At 51.8% G+C, this 22,434-nt stretch overlaps 1 protein-coding gene across 7 annotated transcripts in view; it reads right to left on the reverse strand.

Annotated features, from left to right (window-relative positions):
* Nucleotides 1-22,434, reverse strand: part of LOC146863633 (uncharacterized) — a 337,769-nt gene that overhangs the window by 118,664 nt on the left and 196,671 nt on the right. For 4 of the 7 annotated variants that reach the window (XM_085627704.1, XM_085627705.1, XM_085627697.1 and 1 more), the window contains 2 exons: nt 18,484-18,546; nt 3,105-3,167 (listed from right to left, as the gene is read on the reverse strand). In XM_085627704.1, coding sequence (XP_085483830.1) covers nt 3,105-3,167; nt 18,484-18,546 — 126 coding nt within the window. Of the gene's footprint in view, nt 1-3,104; nt 3,168-18,483; nt 18,547-19,294; nt 19,358-22,434 lie in introns of all 7 variants that reach the window. The other 3 variants (XM_085627702.1, XM_085627699.1, XM_085627701.1) reach the window with 2 other exon arrangements.

A 22,434-nucleotide genomic window follows, 5' to 3' on the forward strand; every position in this document is an offset into this window, starting at 1 on the left:
AGGTTGGTCCCCTGAGTTAGTCCAACCCCTTCCTTGGGTATAAAGAAGGAACCCCTGACAACAGGACTTTTAGATATTCCTGGACAAAACTCTGCAACTGAATCTTGGACCTTCGACAATCTGTTCAACGCCAGATGACTGAAGAATCTCCCTTGGAGTAAAGGAGTTACTCCCTTGCTTGGCAGGCACCAAAGACGCATCTGTCCGGTCTGCATCTCTCAAGCTCTGAAGACTTTGCAACACCAGAGGTGAATTTCCAGACTTCCCAGACGCTGCACCGAGTCCTCAGCAAAGCTGAGACCTGTAGCCCTCGTGGGTACCGTGGAACCGGAACCCCTGGACACCGCGCACATTTGCAAGTGCATCAGCTTCTAGATGACTCCTGAGGCTGTGCATTGGGTTCTTTGTAGCCCAGACCCCGAGCAGAGAATCCACCGAAGATTGTTGGCCTAGTCATCCCTTCATGATCCCTGGTCCGTCGACTGGTGGGTCCATGTGAAGGTAACTTTGACTTTCTTTGGGCTTCCCTGGTTGCTCCAGACGTGCCCTCACTCCTCCTCCCTGGTGGAGTCCTCGGACCTTGCTGGTCCGCACCAAAGCATCTTTCTCCTTTCTGCGTGATTTGCTGTTGCAAAATCTTATGTCATGTCCAATCCGGGCACCGACACTGCAGCACTCGACATCCTTCATTGGACAGCTCGAATCCAGCTCCTGGTCTTCCTCAATTCCTCCTGGTCCTCGTGGCTGAAGAGTCAAGCATCACCTTTTTCACCTGAAACACCCGACATCGGTTGGCGATCGTCTATCGTGCCCCTGGTCACTGGCAAGTGACCCAGACTTTGTCCCCTCTGCTTTCAGGTTCTTCACATCTCTGATCCAGGCTTGGATCCCTTCGGACACTTCGCATCTTCCCGGCAGCAGCACTTCTTCGCCAGCTCCCATTGAAAACAACGACGCGACCCGACACCATTTGACACCTATGTACCCGGCTTCCCTGGGTGAGGTAACTCGAGTACTCCAGTGCTCCCGTGGGTGTTGATCCTAGAACTGTCTAAGTCCAAAAAGATTTGGTCCTAGTCCATCTCTAAGTGTCCTTTATCTTTAAAAATCTAACCGCGACTTTACCCATAGAAGCTAACGGGAGCTCGTGGCTGTGTTCTCACACTACACACGGCCCCCGTGGGTCCCCTGTGTCACTACCTTGGGTGGGTCCTTGGGGTCCCAGCAATTCTGCACGCTCTAGGCCTTGTGTCTAGTTAAGTTGTGGTTCTTATACCACTATTTTAGTATATGGTTTGGCTCGCCCCTAGGGCCTAACGTGTATTTCGTGCTACTTTACTGTCTATTTGAAGTGTAACTTATGTGCTTTTGCCTCTAGCCTCATAAAGAGACTAGAGGGGTGTGTTTAGTAATTAATACATATATTTTATATATATCTACCTGGTGTGGTCTCCTTTCATTTAGTGACTCAAGAGATTATAGACTGGTAAAACAAGCTGGTTTACATTCCTTCAAGACTTAGCCTGAAGGCTGCTCTCCATAGCTACCACTAGGATAGCTTTCAATAAAGGTTGTCTTTAACCTATCGTCAATAAGGGGTTGTTTGGACTGGTGCAAGGTGCCCACTAGAACTGCTGGACAGCATATACCAGGCCAACTTCTCACACCACCCCTTCAGTCTTCACCTAGACTAGAGGGCACTCCACACCACCTGTGACCAACATCGGAAACGATCCCTCTCCTGTGTATTTGGATCTACTGTTCAGTGGCGTCAACTGTGTGGCAGAAACTGTCTTGGCACAAACGCTGTTCGTGGACGGACTGACTGAGGTGCATCTTGAACGCACCCTCCCCTGGAGACAGATATTTCCACGTGTCCCTACATCAAGCGTTTCTCAGAAAGGTAATTGGGACCTGCCTGTTCCACTTGGATCCTGGGATCCAAAGACCCTGCTCCGAAAGAGTAGATGCCAAATCCAACCCAAAGTGCCGTTAGCTCAAGACTGGCAAAAGCCTGTGTGCTTTTACCCCCAACCACAATAGTGTTTGATTGACGGTGCTACCCGTCGGCAGATTCCCCCATTGCCTGCAGTAATTCATTGTTTATCGCTGACGCAGGTTATCACCGTGTATTCTGATCGACGGTCCTGTCTGTCTCCTGATCTCTCCCATTGCCTGAAATACTAAATTACCGCTGTGTATTCTACATTGACCATCACAGTGAATACTTAATGTTGTTTAACTATTGTCTACTGCAACTTTTTTCCACGGTATTTTCGAAATGCACTTGCCTAATGGTACTGATTTTGGTGCCTTAAAATATATAGAAAGGTTCTTGTTTTTCTACAAATTGGTCCCGGATTTATTCTTGAGTGTATCATTTATTGCCTCTGTTAATACAACAAATGCTTAGCACTGCTCTCTGATAAGCCTAACTGCTCACCCACACTACCAGAAATAGTGTTAGTATTATCTAGTTTTGCCTTTGTAGACCAATCCGGGAATCGCTGGACTCTCTGCGCAGTGTGCTTCATTTTAGTGCACTAGACAGAGAGACGGCTTACCACAGCAGACGGGGCACCAGCCCTCATTTTTACAGGTTAGACAGTTCTGCATACCTGGGTCCTAATCTATCCTCCTAGTGCTGTGGCTGTGTGGCATGTTACATGCGTGTTATGTGGTTAGGAGACATTGTAGAGGGTGAATAGTGTCCTATGGGAGCCCATTCCTCAGGATACTATGCCCCCCCTCAGAGCCCCAGCTTCAGAGGTTTCAGCATCACAGAGGGGCGTGGCCAGCTCCAGATTTGTTGCTCATTACAGGATAATCGAAACAATGTGAGAAACTGTTGGATTCAGAGACATTAACCTTGCTGTGAGTCGACAGACCATGAGCCACCAACCTTCTGAGGAAGAAGCAAGCGCAGGAAATACAAGTCCCCTTACAGCTCTAAAGTCCCGGATGTCCAGAGTTACCTGCGCCATCTTGGGTTGGGTTTCTACGTAGACGGGACCCCTCCTCAGGGCGCTCTTCAACAGAGGTCTGCAGACAGAGCAGCACCCGAAGGGGGCTCGGACGATGGACCACACCCGGGCAATACTCACCCTTGTGTCTTCTGGACTCCTTTCCACCCAGGACTTTACTGGTGACATTTCTGTTCTCTAATCCTGCAGAGGAGAAAAAAGGTAAAGTTACTGCTCAAGCACTCAACAGAGTTTGGTGCAAAGGGGAAATGCACAACCTAGTGCCTGATGGCAAGTAAGAGTTAAATGCTGATTCAAGGCGCTACAGGTAAAGCGGCGCTGTGCTTGGCACCACTCTCATTACATGAACCTAGTGCACCAGACTTGAAAAGCCAAAAGCTGACAATTTGCACACTCATAGGCGTGTAAACTTTTCTTGTAACCTTTCAACACTCCAGTCTGGACTACAACAATGGCCAGAGTGTAAAACAGTATTTGGATTTGCAGTAAAATGGGTTCTTACTGTGAAAGCCCTGGTTTTACTCTCACTTTTGGACTTCTGGTTTTGACCTCTGCTTCGGCTTAAATATCTGGTGCCATAACAGTTCCCTTTCAGAAAGTGGGGAGCCCGGATCCTGCATCACTGTGAGGAGGGGTGTCTCAGAACACTGGCCCCGCCCAGGGAGCCCCCAGGCTCCCCCCCCAATGCCTCTGTGACCAGAGGCCACTCCCCTGGAAGTGCATCTAACATTCCCTACTGCTTTCCCTTCTCTGGGCAGTTAAAGCGAACCAAAGACACAACCGCCCAGCAGGGTCAGACTGGCAATGGGGCAATCTGGATCTGTTTACTTGCCTGGTGGCTGTTTTTTTTACTGATGATTTCTCTGATATTAACACAAACAGCGCCAGCAGCAAGAACAAAGGAATGCAGTTTCCCACACCTTGCAAAACATCTATACTGCATGTCTTTAGAAGTTCAAAACTGGCCAGGTTTGCAAATGTTATGCACTTTTTTTAAGTATTAAATTCGCTGATTGTGGCCACTTTTATTTTTCTTTCCCGAGCCCATTTTCTGTTGCCCAGAGTGCCCAACTCTCCAAGTGATAATGGTTGTGCGCTCACAGGGTCTAAGAAAAGCGGGTTAGAGGCAGAACTGTGTGAGCACCTGTGGACCTCGGGGCACCTGCAGCAACAGAAGTGTGTGGCTTTTTAAAGTACAAATCCACACCAAACCTGCTGTGAGGGTTCTGCCATCACCGCTCCCCCCACCAGCCACCAATGCCTGCCTTTGGATGTCTTTATTGTCACTCTCATTTGCTTGATTCTTATTCGATGGCTACCTTCCTCTTGTATTAGTCCCGCCTCTGGAGCACAGCCTCCTTACCATTCTTTTGATTGCCGGACTTGTATCCTTCCACTACTCAATTATAGGAAACTACTTCTTTTTTGTATTCAACACTCCATGAGAGGGCATGTGTTTTCTGGCTTTCTCACTTGTGTGGTGCTTCACCTCCTCATATACACCCCAGATGCTTTGTTGCTCCCCATCATTCCAAGTTTGTCCCTTGCGGTGCTAATTGGGCAGTGGCCGCCTGCAAAATCAATAATAGAAGCTTATACTCGTCCTTGGTACTAGCTAAGAGGGCCGTAGCAATGGAGTGCGCACCTCAGAGGGTCCTCAACATGAGAACGGAAGAAGGAGGTTGAAAGGTGGGCGATGGCTGAGGGATCCATTCTGTATAAGGACGAGCGTTGTGGTCATCATAGGTGGCGTATCACTCCTCAGAGGATGGACACCATATCAGAGTTTCTTGATGCGGTCACTAAAACTGACTTGACATACGTCATCACTCAATATGCTCCTGAGGAGAACGCCATTGCCTAAATGTATTTCTTTCGTTGTTTAATGTTTATTATTTCCAACGCCTGGACAAGCCCATTCCGAAAAAGCTATTGCCAGATAGTTGTGAAAACATCACTGTGCCACAACACTACCAGACTGGGTAGTGTTGGAAGTGGGGGTTCTAGTCTCTCACCCCTGCCACCAAATGCGGGAGGCGGGGGTCCCTGTCCCACACCTCTGTTGCCAGATGCGAAATCCGGACCCGTCGTTTCAACATTAGGCTAAGTAAGGACACCATTTGAGATAGCCCTGCTCACCCCCTCAGTAGCTTGGCATGAGTAGCCAGGCTTATCTCCAAGGCACGAGTGTACAGTATGTGCAACCACGCTCACAGTTACCCACTGATGTCACCACAAATAGACTCCACACGAGTTTTTATAAAACAAGTATAATCTTTATGTAGGAAGATATACGATATGACCACACGATACAAAACCAACATATAAGGATGGGTAATATTCCTTCCGGTGGGTTAGTAGGTTCTAATACCAACCACTGCTTCTAACCAACAGGTAAGTTTTACTTCTAACCGTTTCCAAAAGGTTAGGCATGTCGTATTGCTAGAATCACAAACGTTGCAAAAGAAAAGAAATACTGCAATGCGTAACGATATACCCCCGTGCTTAGCACTAGAGAAACAATGCCATCCGTAGCGCCACAATCATGTACTTTGCAACAGAAGGAATAATGCAATGCGTATCACTACCAGCATGCCCTGTACCAGGAAGAAACAAAGCAATGCGCCACGCTACAATCATGTACTTGTGCAATGGAAAAACAATGCAAGGCGCCACGTAATAATCCTAGACTGTGAGATGAAGAAATAATGCAAGGCGCCACGTTACCATCACGTACTCTGCAAGGGAAAAATATTGCGGTGCGTAGCGCACCCAGTATGTAGTTCGTCAGGCACAATTAGAGTAAGGTGTCATACGACAGTTCGATAGTTTGTTAGCAACAGTAATGCAAAGTGTATTACGACAGTTTAGGTGTTCCGTTAACAGTGGCCGCCAATCCTGGATCAATGATGACAAAAAAGTACTGCTTCTCCCTCCGGCCCCTGTACTGCCCCACCTTGGGTCAGCACGGGCCTAGATCCGAGCCAAAGCACCCGGCTTGCGCAGCTGACAGAAGCGAGAGGCCGAGAGAGTGTCCCTCTGGGCCCTGACCCCACCCCAGGTGGTGATCCACGTTACCTGGGGGGGAGCAACCCCACTCTCCTCTCCTCCTTCAGCGACTTGGGCCTTGATCCAGAACTCCGTCTAATGGGCACAGCGAGCTCAGGCCCATGGCTCAGCTCCTTTGGGGATGCCGGTTCGGGCCGCAACTGCTTCACTCCGAGGGCCCGATGTCCTGGCCCTCCTTCCGGCGGTCTCAGCCAACACCGAGACTCGCCCTCAGCACTGTGGAGACCTATTTCAATTTCAGTGCACACACCACCCAGGCACTCCTCACCAGCACCTGGGGTTGCACCGCGACACGCACTCTGCGCATACGAGACTCACCTCTTCACTGGTGCACATGATGACCAGGCACTCTTCACCAACGCCTCAGATTGCACTTCGACACGCACCCTGCGCGTCCGAGCCTCACCGCTTCTCCTAGTGCACACAGTGATCAGACGCTCTTCACCAGCGCCTCGACTTGCACCACCACACACACCCTGCGTGTCTGAGTCTCACCTCTTCTTCCGGTGCACCCGATGACTAGGCGCGCCTCCCAAACGCCTCGGCTTGTACCACGACACGCACCAAGCGCGTCCGAGACACACTTCTTTTCCCGGTGCACACAACGACGAGGCGCTTCTCACCAACGCCCTGGCTTGCACCACGACACGCTCCCTGCGCATCCGAGACTCACTTCTTCTCCTGGTGCACAAAACGACCAGGCGCTCCTCACTAACGCCTCAGCTGGCACCACGACACGCACCATGCGCATCCGAGTCTCCTCTTTTCCTCCGGTGCACACAACGACCAGGCGCTCCTCACCAGCGCCTCGGCTTGCACCACGACACGCTCCCTGCGTGTCCGATTTTCACTTCCTCGCTCCTGGTGCACACAATGACCAGGCGCTCCTCACCAACTCCCTGGAAGCACCCCAACACTCTCCTTGCACGTCTGCGACACAGTTTTACTCCTGTGTGCCCACGATCACAAGGCATGACTTCTGAGGGTCCCAAGCTGCAAAAGCACACGCACACCGCGTTGCTTGGGACGTCTCCGGAAACCTTTATGTTCCTGTGTTTCCAAACAGAGAGCCAGCTCACCTCGGGCCCTTGGGGTTCAGGACACAGCCCAAAGCACAATCCTGTTCAAGAAGGGGGGGAACACCACCCACTGCAATGTCCCTTCAGTCTCTTCCTTAGTAAAAGCTACAAACTGCAGGACAGCCCCAGATCACGAAGCAAGGGTCAGTCCTATCCAGCAGTCTCTTCAGCAACTCCTTCCTTGGCAGAGGTTCTTCTTGATCACGAAAGAGGCCAAAGCCTTTGCAGACTCAACCTGTCCATTTCGCCATTCAAAACTACACCAAATGTAGGGGTTTCAGGACTCTTAGTGATACCCCTTCATATCTTTGAAGTTCTTTGTGCTCAGGGGTCCCTGACCCCTCCCTAAATCAGTTCTGGGTGTCTCCCTCCCAGTGTCACCTTTCTCCCTTTGACACTGGGGGCCTGGATTCTTAATCACTCAGCAGGAGATGGGTCAATTGGATTATAGCACCAGCCCAGGCCTTTTCACCTCCTGGGCTTCTCCTCTACCTACTCTCCAGATGCAGGGCAGCTGGTGCCATCTCAACCCCTCCCTGGGTCAAGACCTTTCCGAGCTCCTCTCACCTCCCAGATCCAGACAGTCAGTCCACATTCAGCAGAGACACACAGAAATGCTTAAACCACAAAACTCAGCCACTTTCTAAAAGAGTTCTTTATGAACACACAGTGACAAAACCACTTTCATAGAAAGATGTGTTATGACACTGTGAGTTCATACATACTAAACTTCACCTCTCCATTATAAACTTACAGGGAACTGGGCTACCAAAACACAATACCCTGCCTCCCCCATTGTATCCTATAGGCAGAATGGCCTTTCACCAGTGAAAATTGAAATGGAGTGTTTTTCACTGTCAGGACATTACAAGCACACCTCAGTAAATGTCCTGCCTTTTACCTACACTGCACCCTGCCCAGGTGTTACCTAGGACCTACCACAGGGGTGCCCCAGGACAACATGCTAACTTAGCACCCTGCGCGCAGGCCCTACACTGAAGGCCTGAGTTCCCTTCTCTGCGCGCCTCTGCATTACTAGCCCCTGAGCACACAGTGCACATCACTAAGGACTTTACTAGTAAGGCCAACATACTAATCATGGCCAACCAATTACCACTTCACTTTACATAGGGACCCTTTTACTTTGACACTGATTAGCAGTGGCAAAGTACCTAAGCATCTAAATTTGCAACTCTATGTTAGGAAAACGGTCTAAGGGGAACGCAAAAGGTTTAGGGAACTTTAGCCAAAAAGGCCAAGCCCTACAAATAGTGTTTGCGGCCACTGTAAACTTGGAGTTGAAAGTTATCATTTGTGGGAAAATGTGTTGGTGACACTAAATCCAGGTCCATCACTTTTCATGAGGCTCCGGTGGCGCAGGACGCTCAGGCATATCTAAGAGGCAGAGCAAGGCCACTCCGCGCGGCTTTCATGGCCTCATAGATGTGGAGTAAAACAAAGCAGCGCAAGTCCTTGCATTGCCTCACTGTGTGTCAAGGAGGCGTTCCATGGGCGATGAGGTGGGTTTTCCCTCTCAAAACCCATGGGTGTTGGCACTGCCCCAGATGTACAACATCGCGTGAACCTGGGGCAGCGCTAACAATGTCTGCTTCTCTAGAGCAGGCGTAACGAGGAGAAATGCTTACATTTCTCCGTGATATTTCCTCCTCCTATGTGTGCTGCATTCTGCAGCACACTTAGAAAGAGAGAAAAAAAATGGGATTGCTTTTGCTCACGAAGAAGCCCCTTCCTACACAAAAACAATCACGCCAACAGCACAGACACCCTTGCACCGTGGTGCAAGGGTGCCTGCATTGGTACTCTGCTGCAAATTGTGCAACGACGCTGGCTGATAGGACAGGAATGCACCGTATCTGGTAAATACGGTGCGTACCTGTCCTTTCAAATTGGCGTTGGGTAGCGCAGCAGAATGACTTGCGGTGCTGCCCTATGCGAATTCTTTGCAAACGAAGACCATAGTGTAAAAAAAATTAAACTCTGTTATCTATATATTCTATCCTTCACTACATACACTTTCTTAAATCTGCAAGACACCAATAAGGGTATTTGTTACAAAGCGTTAGAGCCAGCGGGCTGGTGTTTTGCCAGATGAAGAGTCAGAGTTAACACAAACTCAAGTTTTAGGAGCGTTAGTTACCCCCTCTGATGATGAATCGTTTGAGTAGGTGATGTGTAACCTACCTCCTTAGGAGGGACTTTAAACATTTCTAGTGAGATGTTGTATATATTTGTGGCGGTGTCTGACAATTACCTTATGTGTCCATTGAAGTACTTTCCCTCGTTAAGGTAAAAGCACTGACTAGTTGACATTAATTTGCTGAGTGTTGTGTGTTGCTGAGTTGTGATTTTCTAGTCCACAGCCCTTCCCTGGACCAGCCTTGTGCTCCTCTGCCTCACTATCCTGAGAGTCATGTGATGAAAAGGGGTGCTTAGTCCCAGTTTAGGGTCATCATTACGCAGGCCTCAGGACTGCAGTACGGAGACCCCAGTGCATCAGTATTGAGGCCCCAGGATGGCAGTATCGAGACCCTAGTACACCAGTACCGAGGCCTCAGGACTACAGTACAGAAGCCCCATGGCACCAGTACCGAGGCCCCAGGACTGCAGTATGAAGGCTCCAAGACATGAGTACGGAGGACCCAGGACATCCGTACAGAGGACTTAAGATTCCAGTACGGAGTGTCCTGGACACCAGTATGAATGGAACAGGACTCCAGTTCGAAGGCCGCAACCCACCAGTATGGTGTCCTCCGGATTCTAGTGTGTTGACTCCGAGACATTTAATGTCACACTGCACTGGCGCACATTCTGTGTGTGCTGTGTTGGGCTGAGGTTCAGCCTGCTGTTGCTCATGGGCTTGTTTCCTACACCGAGGTGCCTAACTGCACCTTACTCTCTCCACTTTACTCCCTCCACCTTACTGCCTTCAAGTGTTCCTGTACCCTGGTGAGGAGATAGCGTGCTAGTCCTCATGTATAGAAGCCAACTGGTTCCCAATAACTGGGGTTCTCGGGTTCTTAGCCTCCTCCAATACCTAAGTGTGTATACAGTGTGCTGTGGGAGTGTATGCTACTTGTCGTTTGTATCGACGAGAGACGTGTGCAGTGTAAATAGTGTCTAGTGGGCACATTGTTTGGGAGACTGCTCCCCACCGCTCAGCAGGCCGGCTTCATAGGCACAACAGAAGCCAATAAAGGCAGGACCATTTACATATTTAATGCACATAACAGGGCAACAAACTCAATGCATGGACCTGTTGGGCTCAGTGAATCCTGCTCTCAGATGGGAAACCGACAGAACAGAAGCCATTGGTGGGAAATCTGTGCCACTTGTGCTCCAGCTGACGAGGCAAGAGCACTTTTGGTGAAAATGCAATGATAGCCATCACGGCCGGCCTAGGTTGACCGGTCGCTTTTCTAGTCTATTTGTTTTATAGAAATGAACACCCAAAGTGGCCAGAGCTTAATTCTGGAAAACAAATTAGAAATGTTCCTTACTTGTTGGGAGTTTTCTCCCAGTAGCTAGGTGAAATGTTTGCATTTTTCCTTTTCACCACCTCTGTGCCTTGCATGGTGGCCACAAATAGGAAAAACACAACGTTGGAAGGCATAACACTGGCCCCGCCCAGGGAGCCCCCAGGCTCCCCCCCCCCATGCCTCTGTGACCCCCTGAAAGTACTTTCTAACATTCCCTACTGCTTTCCCTTGTCTGGGCAGTTGCAGCGGACCAAAGACACAACCTCCCAGCAGGGTCAGACTGGCAATGGGGCAATCTGGATCTGTTTACTTGTCTGGCGGCTGTTTTTTTTAATGCTGATTTAGGGCTTACAGGGTCTAAAGAAAGCAGGTCAGAGGCAGAAATATTAGATTTGCTAATTGTAGACATTTCTATATTTCCCGAGACCATTTTCTGTCCTAGTCCAACCCTTCTGCCCAGAGTGTCCAAAGCTCCAAGTGATGATGGCTAGGGGCTTACAGGGTCTAAGGAAAGCAGGTCAGAGGCAGAACTGTGTGAGCACCAGTGGACCTCGGGGCACCTGCAGCAACAGAAGTGTGTGGCTCTTTAGAAGTACAAATCCACATCGAGGCTGCTGTGAGGGTTCTGCCATCACCCCTCCCCCTTGCCCCCAATGCTTACCATTTGGTTGTGTTTATTCTCATTCTCATATGTTTGCTTCTTATACAATGGCTACCTTCCTTTTGTATAAGTCCCGCCCCTGGAGCACAGCCTTTTTACTATTCTTTTGATTGCCGGTCTTGTACCCTTCCACTACTCACTTATAGGGAACTACTTCTTTTTTTTTTCTCATTCAACACTCCATGAGAAGGCATGTGTTTTCTGGCTGTTTCAGTTGTGGGCTGCTTCACCCCCTGATATATCCCCCTTAAGGCTGTGTTGCTCCCCACCATTCCAAGCTTGTCTCTTGTGGTGCTGTATGGGCAGTCACCACCTGCGAAGGTCAATAATAGAAGTCTATGCTTGTCCTTGGTACTAGCTAAGATGGCCGTAGCAATGCAATGCACACCTCAGAGACTCCTCAACATTGCGAATGGAAGGAGGAGGCTGAAAGGTGGCTGATGGCAGAGGGAGCCATTCGGTATAAGGACTAGTGTTGTGATCATCTTGGTCGGCTTATCACTCATCAGTGGATGGAAATTATATCAGAGTTTCTTGAGTAGGGCACTAAAACTGACTTGAAATACTTCATTGAACAATATTCTCCTGAAGACAATGCCATTGCCTAAAACTAGTGTTTTTTGCTGTTTTTGCTGGGCAGACATGCGCTATATAAATCTAATTAACATAACATAACATGGTCAACGCCTGGACTGTCCCATTCCGAACAAGCTGTTGCATAATAACTGTGAAAATATCACTGTGTGCCACAACACCAGACTGGGTTGTGTTTGCAGCTTGCGTTGAACGTATAGTTGAAAGTCATAATTTGTAAGAAAATTTGTTGGTGGCCCTAAAGCTAGCTACTGCCTCAATGAGGGGGTTGAGGATAGCGTTCTAAGGAGTGTGGATAGAGACCCTAATTTCCTAGAGGCCTCCAGAGCGTTTCTTTTTATGAGGCTCCGCTCGTGCAGGCCTCCTAGTCGTCTCTGTGAGGCAACACAAAGCCATCCTGCATGGCTTTGCATGGCCTCATAGACAAAGGAGCGCAAGTCACTGCGTTGCCTAACTCGACATCACGGAGGCATTCCATGGGGGATGAGGTGGGGTTTCCCAGTCAACACCCATGGATTTTGACACTGCCCCAGATGTACAACATCACGTAAACCTGGGGCAGCGCCAAAACCTAATGCCTCCCCAGAGCAGGCATAATGAGCAGATATATTTACTTTTCTCCTCAATAGTTCTTTTGCATTCTGCAGCGCACATAGAACGAGGTAAACGCCTTTCGTGATTCTTTTTGTGCAGGAAGGTGCCCTTTCATGCGAATTCTTTGTAAACGAGGGCCATAGTCTATAAAAGATTACAGTCTGTTATCCATATATTCTATGCTTCGCTACATTTACTTTCTTAAATCTGCAAGACACCAATAAGGGTATTTGTTACAAAGCGTTAGAGCCAGCAGGCTGGTGTTTTGCCAGATGAAGAATCACAGTTAAGGCATACTCAAGTTTTAAGTGGGTTAGTTACCCCCTCCGATGAATCGTTTGAGTAGGTGATGTGTAACCTACCTCCTTAGGAGGGACTTTCAACATTTCTAGTGAAATGTTGTATATTTTTGTGGCGGTGTCTGACAATTACCTTATGTGTCCATTAAAGTACTTTCCCTCGTTAAGGTGAAAGCACTGACTAGTTGACATTAATTTGCTGAGTGTTGTTTTGTGTTGCTGAGTTGTGAGTTTCTAGTCCACAGCACTTCCCTGGACCAGCCTTGTGCTCCTCTGCCTCACTATCCTGAGAGTCATGTGATGAAAAGGGGTGCTTAGTCCCAGTTTAGGGTCATCGTTACGCAGGCCTCAGGACAGCAGTACGGAGACCCCAGTACACCAGTATTGAGGCCCCAACACGGCAGTATCGAGACCCCAGTACACCAGTACCGAGGCCCCAGGACGGCAGAACGGAGACCCCAGTACACCAGTATTGAGGCCCCAACACAGCAGTATCGAGACCCCAGTACACCATCACTGAGTCCCCAGGACTGCAGTACGGAGACACCAGCACACCAGTACTGAGGCCCCTCGACTGCAGTACGGAGACCCCAGCACACCAGTAAAGAGGCCCCAGGACAGCAGTACAGAATCTTCAAGAAACCAGTGCTGAGGCCCCAGGACACAAGTATGGAGGGAACAGGACTCCAGAATGAAAGCCGCAGCCCACCAGTATGGTGTCCTCCGTATTCCAGTGTGTTGACTCCGAGATACTTAATGGCAAGCCGCACTGGTGCACATTCCGTGTGTGCTTTGTTGGGTTGAGGTTCAGCCTGCTGGTGCTTGGGGGACTGAAGGCTGGTTTCCAACACCAAAGTGCCTAACTGCACCTTACTCTCTCCACTTTACTCACTCTACTTTACTGTTACGAGGGTCTTTGTACCCTGGTGAGGAGATAGCGTGCTAGTCCTCGTGTAAAAGCCAACTGGTTCCCAATAACTGGAGTACTCGGGTTCTTACCCTCCTCCCATACCCCAGTGTGTGTACAGTGTGCTGTGGGTGTGTACGCTACTTGTCTTTTGTGTGAACAAGAGACGTGTGCAGAGTAAATAGTGTCTCATGGGCACACATTGTCGAGGAGACTGTGCCCCACCACTAAGTACATCGGCTTCAGTGGCACAACAGAAGCCTCAAAAGGCAGGACCATTTACATACACACTTGTGGGACACCCCCGCGCCGCACGGCCACCAGCTGCTGCGTGTGCCCCTTGCCTGCCCTCTGCCTCGCTGCTGCCTCGTCCGCCGGCTGCCGCCGCTGCAGTTGTTGTGCCCCTGCCTTGACGTGACTCTGTGCCTGCTTGGTCTAACTCTCTTTTTTTTTCCCTTGTTTATCGTATTTTTGCCTGTTCTGTGATTATTTCTTTTCCCCGTGCTGCTTTCCGCCCCGTTTTGCCTTCTGTAACCCTCCCCGCTCCCGCCTCCCAGCTGCTCCGCCCACCCTTGTCTTGACGTGAATCTGTGCCTGCTTGGTCTAACTCTCTTTTTTTTCCCTTGTTTATCGTATTTTTGCCTGTTCTGTGGTTATTTCTTTTTCCCCGTGTTTGCCTTCCGCCCCGTTTTGCCTTCTGTAACCCTCCCCGCTCCCGCCACCGCCGCCTGTCCCCGCCCCCTTTGCCTTCTGTAACCCTCCCCGCTCCCGCCTCCCAGCTGCTCCGCCCACCCGCGCACTTGGCCTTAAATGGCGACCGTGCGACGCAGGTGAGTGTGACCCACTTGTGGGACACCCCCGCGCCGCACGGCCACCAGCTGCTGCGTGTGCCCCTTGTCTGCCCTCTGCCTCGCTGCTGCCTCGTCCGCCGGCTGCCGCCGCTGCAGTTGTTGTGCCCCTGCCTTGACGTGACTCTGTGCCTGCTTGGTCTAACTCTCTTTTTTTTTCCCTTGTTTATCGTATTTTTGCCTGTTCTGTGATTATTTCTTTTCCCCGTGCTGCTTTCCGCCCCGTTTTGCCTTCTGTAACACTCCCCGCTCCCGCCTCCCAGCTGCTCCGCCCACCCTTGTCTTGACGTGAATCTGTGCCTGCTTGGTCTAACTCTCTTTTTTTTCCCTTGTTTATCGTATTTTTGCCTGTTCTGTGGTTATTTCTTTTTCCCCGTGTTTGCCTTCCGCCCCGTTTTGCCTTCTGTAACCCTCCCCGCTCCCGCCACCGCCGCCTGTCCCCGCCCCCTTTGCCTTCTGTAACCCTCCCCGCTCCCGCCTCCCAGCTGCTCCGCCCACCCGCGCACTTGGCCTTAAATGGCGACCGTGCGAACGCGCAGCGGCCACGCGCAGCGGGTGCGCTGACTGAGCGCCGAAGGTGCGCCAAAGGTAAGCCCGTCTGCGCCCGTCCGCGACCGGATCGCGTCCAGCGCCAGGACCCCTGGCCCACGAGGACCCCGACCTACCCGCCTGACGTACCCCGCCGCCACCCTCATCGCTCTCAACACCGGCCGACTCCCAGATTGCCACCAAGCCACACCACGATGCACCCACGGACCTTTCAGCTGCCACGCCTGCAAGTTCTCCTGCACCCAGACCAGCCGCACACCAGCACCCGCCAAGTCGAACACCAGCAGCACCCACCTCAAGTGCATCCTGCTCAACACCCGCTCCGTCCACAGACACGCCATCGAACTCTGGAACCTCCTAGACGCCACAGCCCCGGACGTTGCCTTCCTCACGGAGACCTGGATGAACGCCTCTTCAGCTCCCGACATCGCCATCGCTATCCCAGAGGGCTACAAGATCGTCCGAAGGGACCGAAACGCCAACCAGATGGGAGGAGGCATCGCCATCATCCACAGAAACACCATCCGGATCACGACCAGCACCGACAACACCCTGACCAGCGCCGAACACCTGCACTTCCAGATCCACACCAACCCGAACACCACCCTCAGAGGCACCCTGATCTACCGACCCCCTGGACCACGCACGCAATTCAGCGAGGACATCGCCGACTTCGTCAGCCCGCATGCCCTCCCCTCCGCTGACTACATCCTCCTGGGAGACCTCAACTACCATCTGGAGAACAACAACGACCACAACACCAGCACCCTGCTCGACAACCTCGCCAACCTGGGACTCAAGCAACTGGTGTCCACCCCCACCCACCTCGCCGGACACACACTCGACGCCGTCTTCTCATCCAGCACAGACATCCTCTTCAGCCACGCCACAGAGCTTCAATGGACGGACCACAGCTGCGTCCACTTCACCTTCAAGAGAACGACGACCCACCAACACCAGCAACAAGCCGCCCACAGAAGCTGGAACAAGATCACAGCAGACCAGCTCGCCACCTCCCTGAGCCAGCACCCTCCTGCCAGCTCAGCGAACCCCAGCCAGGCCGCCGACAACCTCACGAAGTGGATCAGCAACTGCGCGGACGAGCTCGCCCCGCTGAGGACCCCGCCTAGCAGACCCGGCAGCAAGAAGGCCCCATGGTTCACCGACGAACTCAAGTGCTCCAAGAAGAACCTCCGAGCCCTCGAGAAAGTCTGGAAAAGGGAACCGACACCGGACAACAGGACCTCCTACAAACTTGCCACCCGGAAACACCACCAGCTGATCCGCGCCGCCAAGAAAACAGCATTCAAGGACCGGTTGGACAACAATGCACACAACAGCAAGGAACTCTTCAACATCGTGAAAGAGCTCTCCAACCCCAGCGCAGGAGACAACGACATCACCCCATCGCAAGACCTCTGCAACTCCCTCGCTTCATACTTCCACAACAAGATCACGGACATACACAGGAGCTTCAACAACCAACCAACGCACACCATGACCGACCAACCACCCCCACCCACCACCACCCTCCACGCCTGGACCCCCATCAGCACCGAAGACACCACCCGCACGATGAACTCCATCCACTCCGGATCACCGACCGACCCCTTCCCTCACCACGTCTTCAACAAGGCCGACGCTGTCATCGCACCCCACCTGCGAGACATCATCAACACATCCTTCGACACCACCATCTTCCCCGAGAGCTGGAAACACGCCGAACTCAGCGCTCTACTCAAGAAACCAACAGCGGACCCCACCGACCTCAAGAATTACCGCCCCATCTCGCTTCTCCCGTTTCCAGCCAAAGTCATCGAGAAGACAGTCAACAAGCAGATGGCCGCCTTCCTCGAGACGAACGGATCCCTCGACCCCTCACAGTCCGGCTTCCGAGCCAACCACAGCACCGAGACCGCCCTCATCGCCGCCACCGATGACATCCGAGCCCTGATGGACAATGGAGAAACAGCGGCCCTCATCCTCCTAGACCTCTCCGCGGCATTCGACACAGTCTGCCACCGCACCCTAGTACGGCGCCTCAGCAACATCGGAATCAAGGACAAGGCGCTGGAATGGATCATCTCCTTCCTCGACGGAAGAACACAGAGAGTCCGCCTACCACCGTACAAGTCAGAGGCCTCCGAAGTCATCTGCGGCGTCCCACAAGGATCATCTCTGAGCCCCACCCTCTTCAACGTCTACATGAGCCCCCTCGCGGCCATCGTACGCAAACACAACCTCAGCATAATCTCCTACGCCGACGACACCCAGCTGATCCTCTCCCTGACCAACGACCCCGCCGCCGCCAGAGCCAACCTGCACGAAGGGATGAAAGAGGTAGCCGAGTGGATGACGACCAGCCGCCTGAAACTGAACTCGGACAAGACGGAGGTTCTCATCCTGGGCTCTTCACCCTCCGCCTGGGACGACTCCTGGTGGCCTCCCGCCCTGGGCACCGCACCCAAACCGACAGACCATGCACGCAACCTGGGCTTCATCCTGGACTCCTCCCTCTCCATGACCAGGCAGGTCAACAACGTCTCCTCGGCGTGCTTCAACATCCTACGCATACTTCGGAAGATCTTCTGGTGGATCCCCACCGAGACCAGGAGGACCGTCACCCAGGCCCTCGTCACCAGCTGACTGGACTACGGTAACGCCCTCTACGCCGGTACCACCGCCAAGCTCCAGAAGAGACTCCAGCGGATCCAGAACGCCTCAGCCAGACTCATCCTCGACATCCCACGATCCAGCCACATCTCCGGACATCTGAGAGACCTTCACTGGCTCCCCGTCAACAAGAGAATCACCTTCCGCCTCCTCACCCACGCACACAAAGCCCTACACAACCAAGGCCCGAGCTACCTCAACAGCCGAGTCAACTTCTACGCTCCCACGCGCCACCTCCGATCAGCCAACCACGCCCTCGCCGCCGTCCCCCGCATCCGAAGAGCGACTACAGGAGGAAGGTCCTTCTCCTACCTGGCCGCCAAGAACTGGAACTCCCTCCCGACCGACCTGCGCCTGACCCAAGACCACCTCTCCTTCAGGAAGAAGCTGAAGACCTGGCTATTCGAGCAGTAGCGGCACCCCCAGCGCCTTGAGACCCTACGGGTATGTAGCGCGCTTTATAAGTGTCATTGATTGATTGATTGATACTTATTGCAGACAAGAGGATTATAAGCACAATGCGTGGACTTGTTGGACTCATCAGCCCTCTCCGACAGACACACGCAGGAAAACTACAAGTCCCAGTACAGAACTACAATCCCAGGTCTGCAGAGTTACATGCCGCCATCTTGGGTTGTGTTCCTGCAGAGATTGTGGCCTCTCACATGGGCGCTTTTCAGCAGAGGTTTGTGGACAGAGCAGCACCTTGGTGAGATCTGCTGTACTTACCACTGTGTCTCCACAACACTGTTCCTCCTTGGGCCTTTGTGGTCCCAGTACCGCCCCCTCTCCCTGCAAAGGAGAAAAAAGCAGATGTTATTGAAGTAGCAGTGACCTGCACTTGCTGCAAATGTTGAAGATGCAATGTAGCACAACAATGTATGTTGGCAGAGAAGAACTGGCTCACGGTGGCAGCGCAGCCCGCGCAGCCCAGGTTTTACTAAGATTTCACTCAAGGCAGTGCAGCATGCAAACTCCAAGGACAAACACAGTGCAGTACAATATCTACAAGATTGGCGGGCTGCTAGTGTCTTCCACTCCCCTGGCACTGACAGGCTGCCTTGCATAATGCACATCCTCACATCATGGAACATGGAAGAGGGGCCACCGACTTGTGTAGAATTTGTTCTGGTGGTCTACCCTCCGTACTATGCGTAGACAACTGCAGAAGGTCAGATGCATCGGATATCTGCATTGAACTGCACCACACTGCATCCCACTTACAATGCATTTCTGGGGCAAGCTAATGCATCACCCCTTGTTTGCGGCTGCGTTCAGTGGGTGCTAGTTTTTAAAGTAAAGTCTGATTAGAACCCCATCTTAGTTTAGAGGCTTTTCGTCAAGAACTCTGGGTGTTTGCGCTGATCCAGTCACGCAGGAAAACTACAAGTCCCAGTACAGAACTACAATCCCAGGTCTGCAGAGTTACATGCCGCCATCTTGGGTTGTGTTTCTGTATAGGTTGTGGCCTCTCACATGGGCGCTTTTCAGCAGAGGTTTGTGGACAGAGCAGCACCTTGGTGAGATCTGCTGTACTCACCACTGTGTCTCCACAACACTGTTCCTCCTTGGGCCTTTGTGGTCCCAGTACCGCCCCCTCTCCCTGCAAAGGAGAAAAAAGCAGATGTTATTGAAGTAGCAGTGACCTGCACTTGCTGCAAATGTTGAAGATGCAATGTAGCACAACAATGTATGTTGGCAGAGAAGGGCTAGTTCTAGGTGGCAGCGCAGCCCACGCAGCCCTGATGTACTAAGATTTCACGCAACGCAGTGCAGCATGCAAACTCCAAGGAGAAAATGCAGCACAGTACAATATCTACAAGATTGGCCTGCTGCTAGTGTCTTCCTCCATGGAACATGGGAGAGGGGCCACCGACTTGTGTAGAATTTGTACTGGTGTTATACACTCCATACTATGCGTAGACAAATGCAGAAGGTCAGATGCATCGGATATCTGCATTGAACTGCACCACACTGCACCCCACTTGCAGTGCTTCAGTTTCTATGGCAAAGCAATGCACCCCCTGCGTTCAGTGTATGCTAGTTTATTTAAAGGGTGTTTGCACTGATCCAGTCCCAGTAAAAGCCTCTTGAGGCAAAGTGGTGCTAAGAGGTTATAGCTTTGTGAAACAGCACATTTCCAATGCAAATCACTTTTTGTGCTGGACAGTAAATCACTCCTGCTACATGGCACAATTTTGCATCGCACCAGCGCTGGCACTTAGTTCTAGTAAATCTCAGTCTGCCTACAGTGCCTTTACGCTAATCGAGAGCTTTCGTTAGAAGTCAACAGCATCACATGTGTAGCGCCTAGACTCAACAGGCCTTGAAGCCAAACAAATATTCATTAAAGTTTCACTTCAGATGTTATCCAAAAGATAAAATGAGATATGAAAGCATTTTACTTCAGCTCTGTAAGTATGCACAGGAAGGCATGACATATATATGTGTGTGTAATGACAGAAGTAATGTCCACTTAAGGAGCAGAATAAAAACTCAGTTCTGTGTTTAATCATTTGGATTAAGTACCCAGTTCAGTGTTACCTATTTCATTAACCTTAGATAGTTGGAGCTAGGAGTCCTGGGGTGAATGCAAAGGGTTCTGACAGTGCTGAGCTCAAGTCACAGGGCATTTTGTCACTGTCAGAGCTAGGTGTCCTGGGGCTTTCTACAAAGGGTTCTTACAGGGATGTATGACAGAACAATGCAAGCCATTACAATCCCTGGCTTTACAATGTGGTCTTTACAATGACCCATCTTTTCCACTGCATTCCTTGACAGTGCGAGTCTTTACAACGTGAAACCACTTTGCCTTAGGGGAGAGCACTGGACTTTAGAGAGGTATAAATTACCATTCCAGCTCCAGTCATCACAACAGTAGGGAAAGCGCTGGACTTCGAAGTCCAGCGTCACTTCTCCTCTGGCAAGTAGCTCTAAAAACTTGCATCTTCAAGGAATGCAGTAGTAAAGACGGGTCATTGTACAGAGCACATTGTAAAGGTAGTGTGTGGTATAGACATCATGGAAAATTATGTTTACTCCTGCTAAGGATTCTGATAGAGCTGAGCTAGGGGTCCTGTGGCTGCCGCATGGCTCAAATGCAATCGGACCCCTAGCTCTGACAGAGCTAGGGGTCCCAGGGCTGCCTGCAAAGTGTTCTGACAGTCAGAGCTAGGGGTCCTGCGGCTGCCTGCAAAGGGCTCTGACAGTCAGAGCTAGGGGTCCTGCGGCTGCCTGCAAAGGGCTCTGACAGTCAGAGCTAGGGGTCCTGCGGCTGCCTGCAAAGGGCTCTGACAGTCAGAGCTAGGGGTCCCAGGGCTGCCTACAAAGGGTTCTGACAGTCAGAGCTAGGGGTCCTGCGGCTGCCTGCAAAGGGCTCTGACAGTCAGAGCTAGGGGTCCCAGGGCTGCCTGCAAAGGGCTCTGACAGTCAGAGCTAGAGGTCCCAGGGCTGCCTGCAAAGGGCTCTGACAGTCAGAGCTAGGGGTCCCAGGGCTGCCTGCAAAGGGCTCTGACAGTCAGAGCTAGCGGTCCCAGGGCTGCCTGGAAAGGGCTCTGACAGTCAAAGCTAGGGGTCCCAGGGCTGCCTGAAAAGGGCTCAGACAGTCAGAGCCAAGGGTACCTGAGACTGCCTACAAAGGGCTCCGACAGTCAGAGCAAGGGGTCCTGCGGATGCCTGCAAAGGGCTCTGACAGTCAGAGCCAAGGGTCCCAGGACTGCCTGAAAAGGGCTCAGACAGTCAGAGCCAAGGGTACCTGAGACTGCCTACAAAGGGCTCTGACAGTCAGAGCCAGGGGTCCCGCGGCTGCCTGCAAAGGGTTCTGGCAGTCAGAGCCAAGGGTCCTGAGGCTGCCTACAAAGGGCTCTGACAGTCAGAGCTAGGGGTACTGAGGCTGCTTTCTAAGAATTCTGAGCTGAGCTCAGTGTCCTAGGGCTTCCTACTAAGGGTTGTCACTGTCAGAGCTAGGGGTCCTTCGGCTGCCTGCAAAGGGCTCTGACAGTCAGAGCTAGGGGTCCCATGGCTGCCTACAAAGGGCTCTGACAGTCAGAGCTAGGGGTTCTGCGGCTGCCTGCAAAGGGCTCTGACAGTCAGAGCTAGGGGTCCCAGGGCTGCCTAAAAAAGGGTTCTGACAGTCAGAGCTAGGGGTCCTGCGGCTGCCTAAAAAGGGTTCTGACAGTCAGAGCTAGGGGTCCTGCAGCTGCGTGCAAAGGGCTCTGACAGTCAGAGCTAGGGGTCCTGCGGCTGCCTGCAAAGGGCTCTGACAGCTAGAGCTAGGGGTCCTTCGGCTGCCTGCAAAGGGCTCTGACAGTTAGAGCTAGGGGTCCCAGGGCTGCCTGCAAAGGGCTCTGACAGTCAGAGCTAGAGGTCCCAGGGCTGCCTGCAAAGGGCTCTGACAGTCAAAGCTAGGGGTCCCAGGGCTGCCTGAAAAGAGCTCAGACAGTCAGAACCAAGGGTACCTGAGACTGCCTACAAAGGGCTCCGACAGTCAGAGCAAGGGGTCCTGCGGATGCCTGCAAAGGGCTCTGACAGTCAGAGCCAAGGGTCCCAGGACTGCCTGAAAAGGGCTCAGACAGTCAGAGCCAAGGGTACCTGAGACTGCCTACAAAGGGCTCTGATAGTCAGAGCTAGGGGTCCCAGAGCTGCCTACAAAGGGCTCTGACAGCTAGAGCTAGGGGTCCT

Source organism: Triturus cristatus, chromosome 2_1 (assembly GCF_964204655.1).
Source record: "Triturus cristatus chromosome 2_1, aTriCri1.1, whole genome shotgun sequence".
NCBI classification, from domain to species: domain Eukaryota; kingdom Metazoa; phylum Chordata; class Amphibia; order Caudata; family Salamandridae; genus Triturus; species Triturus cristatus.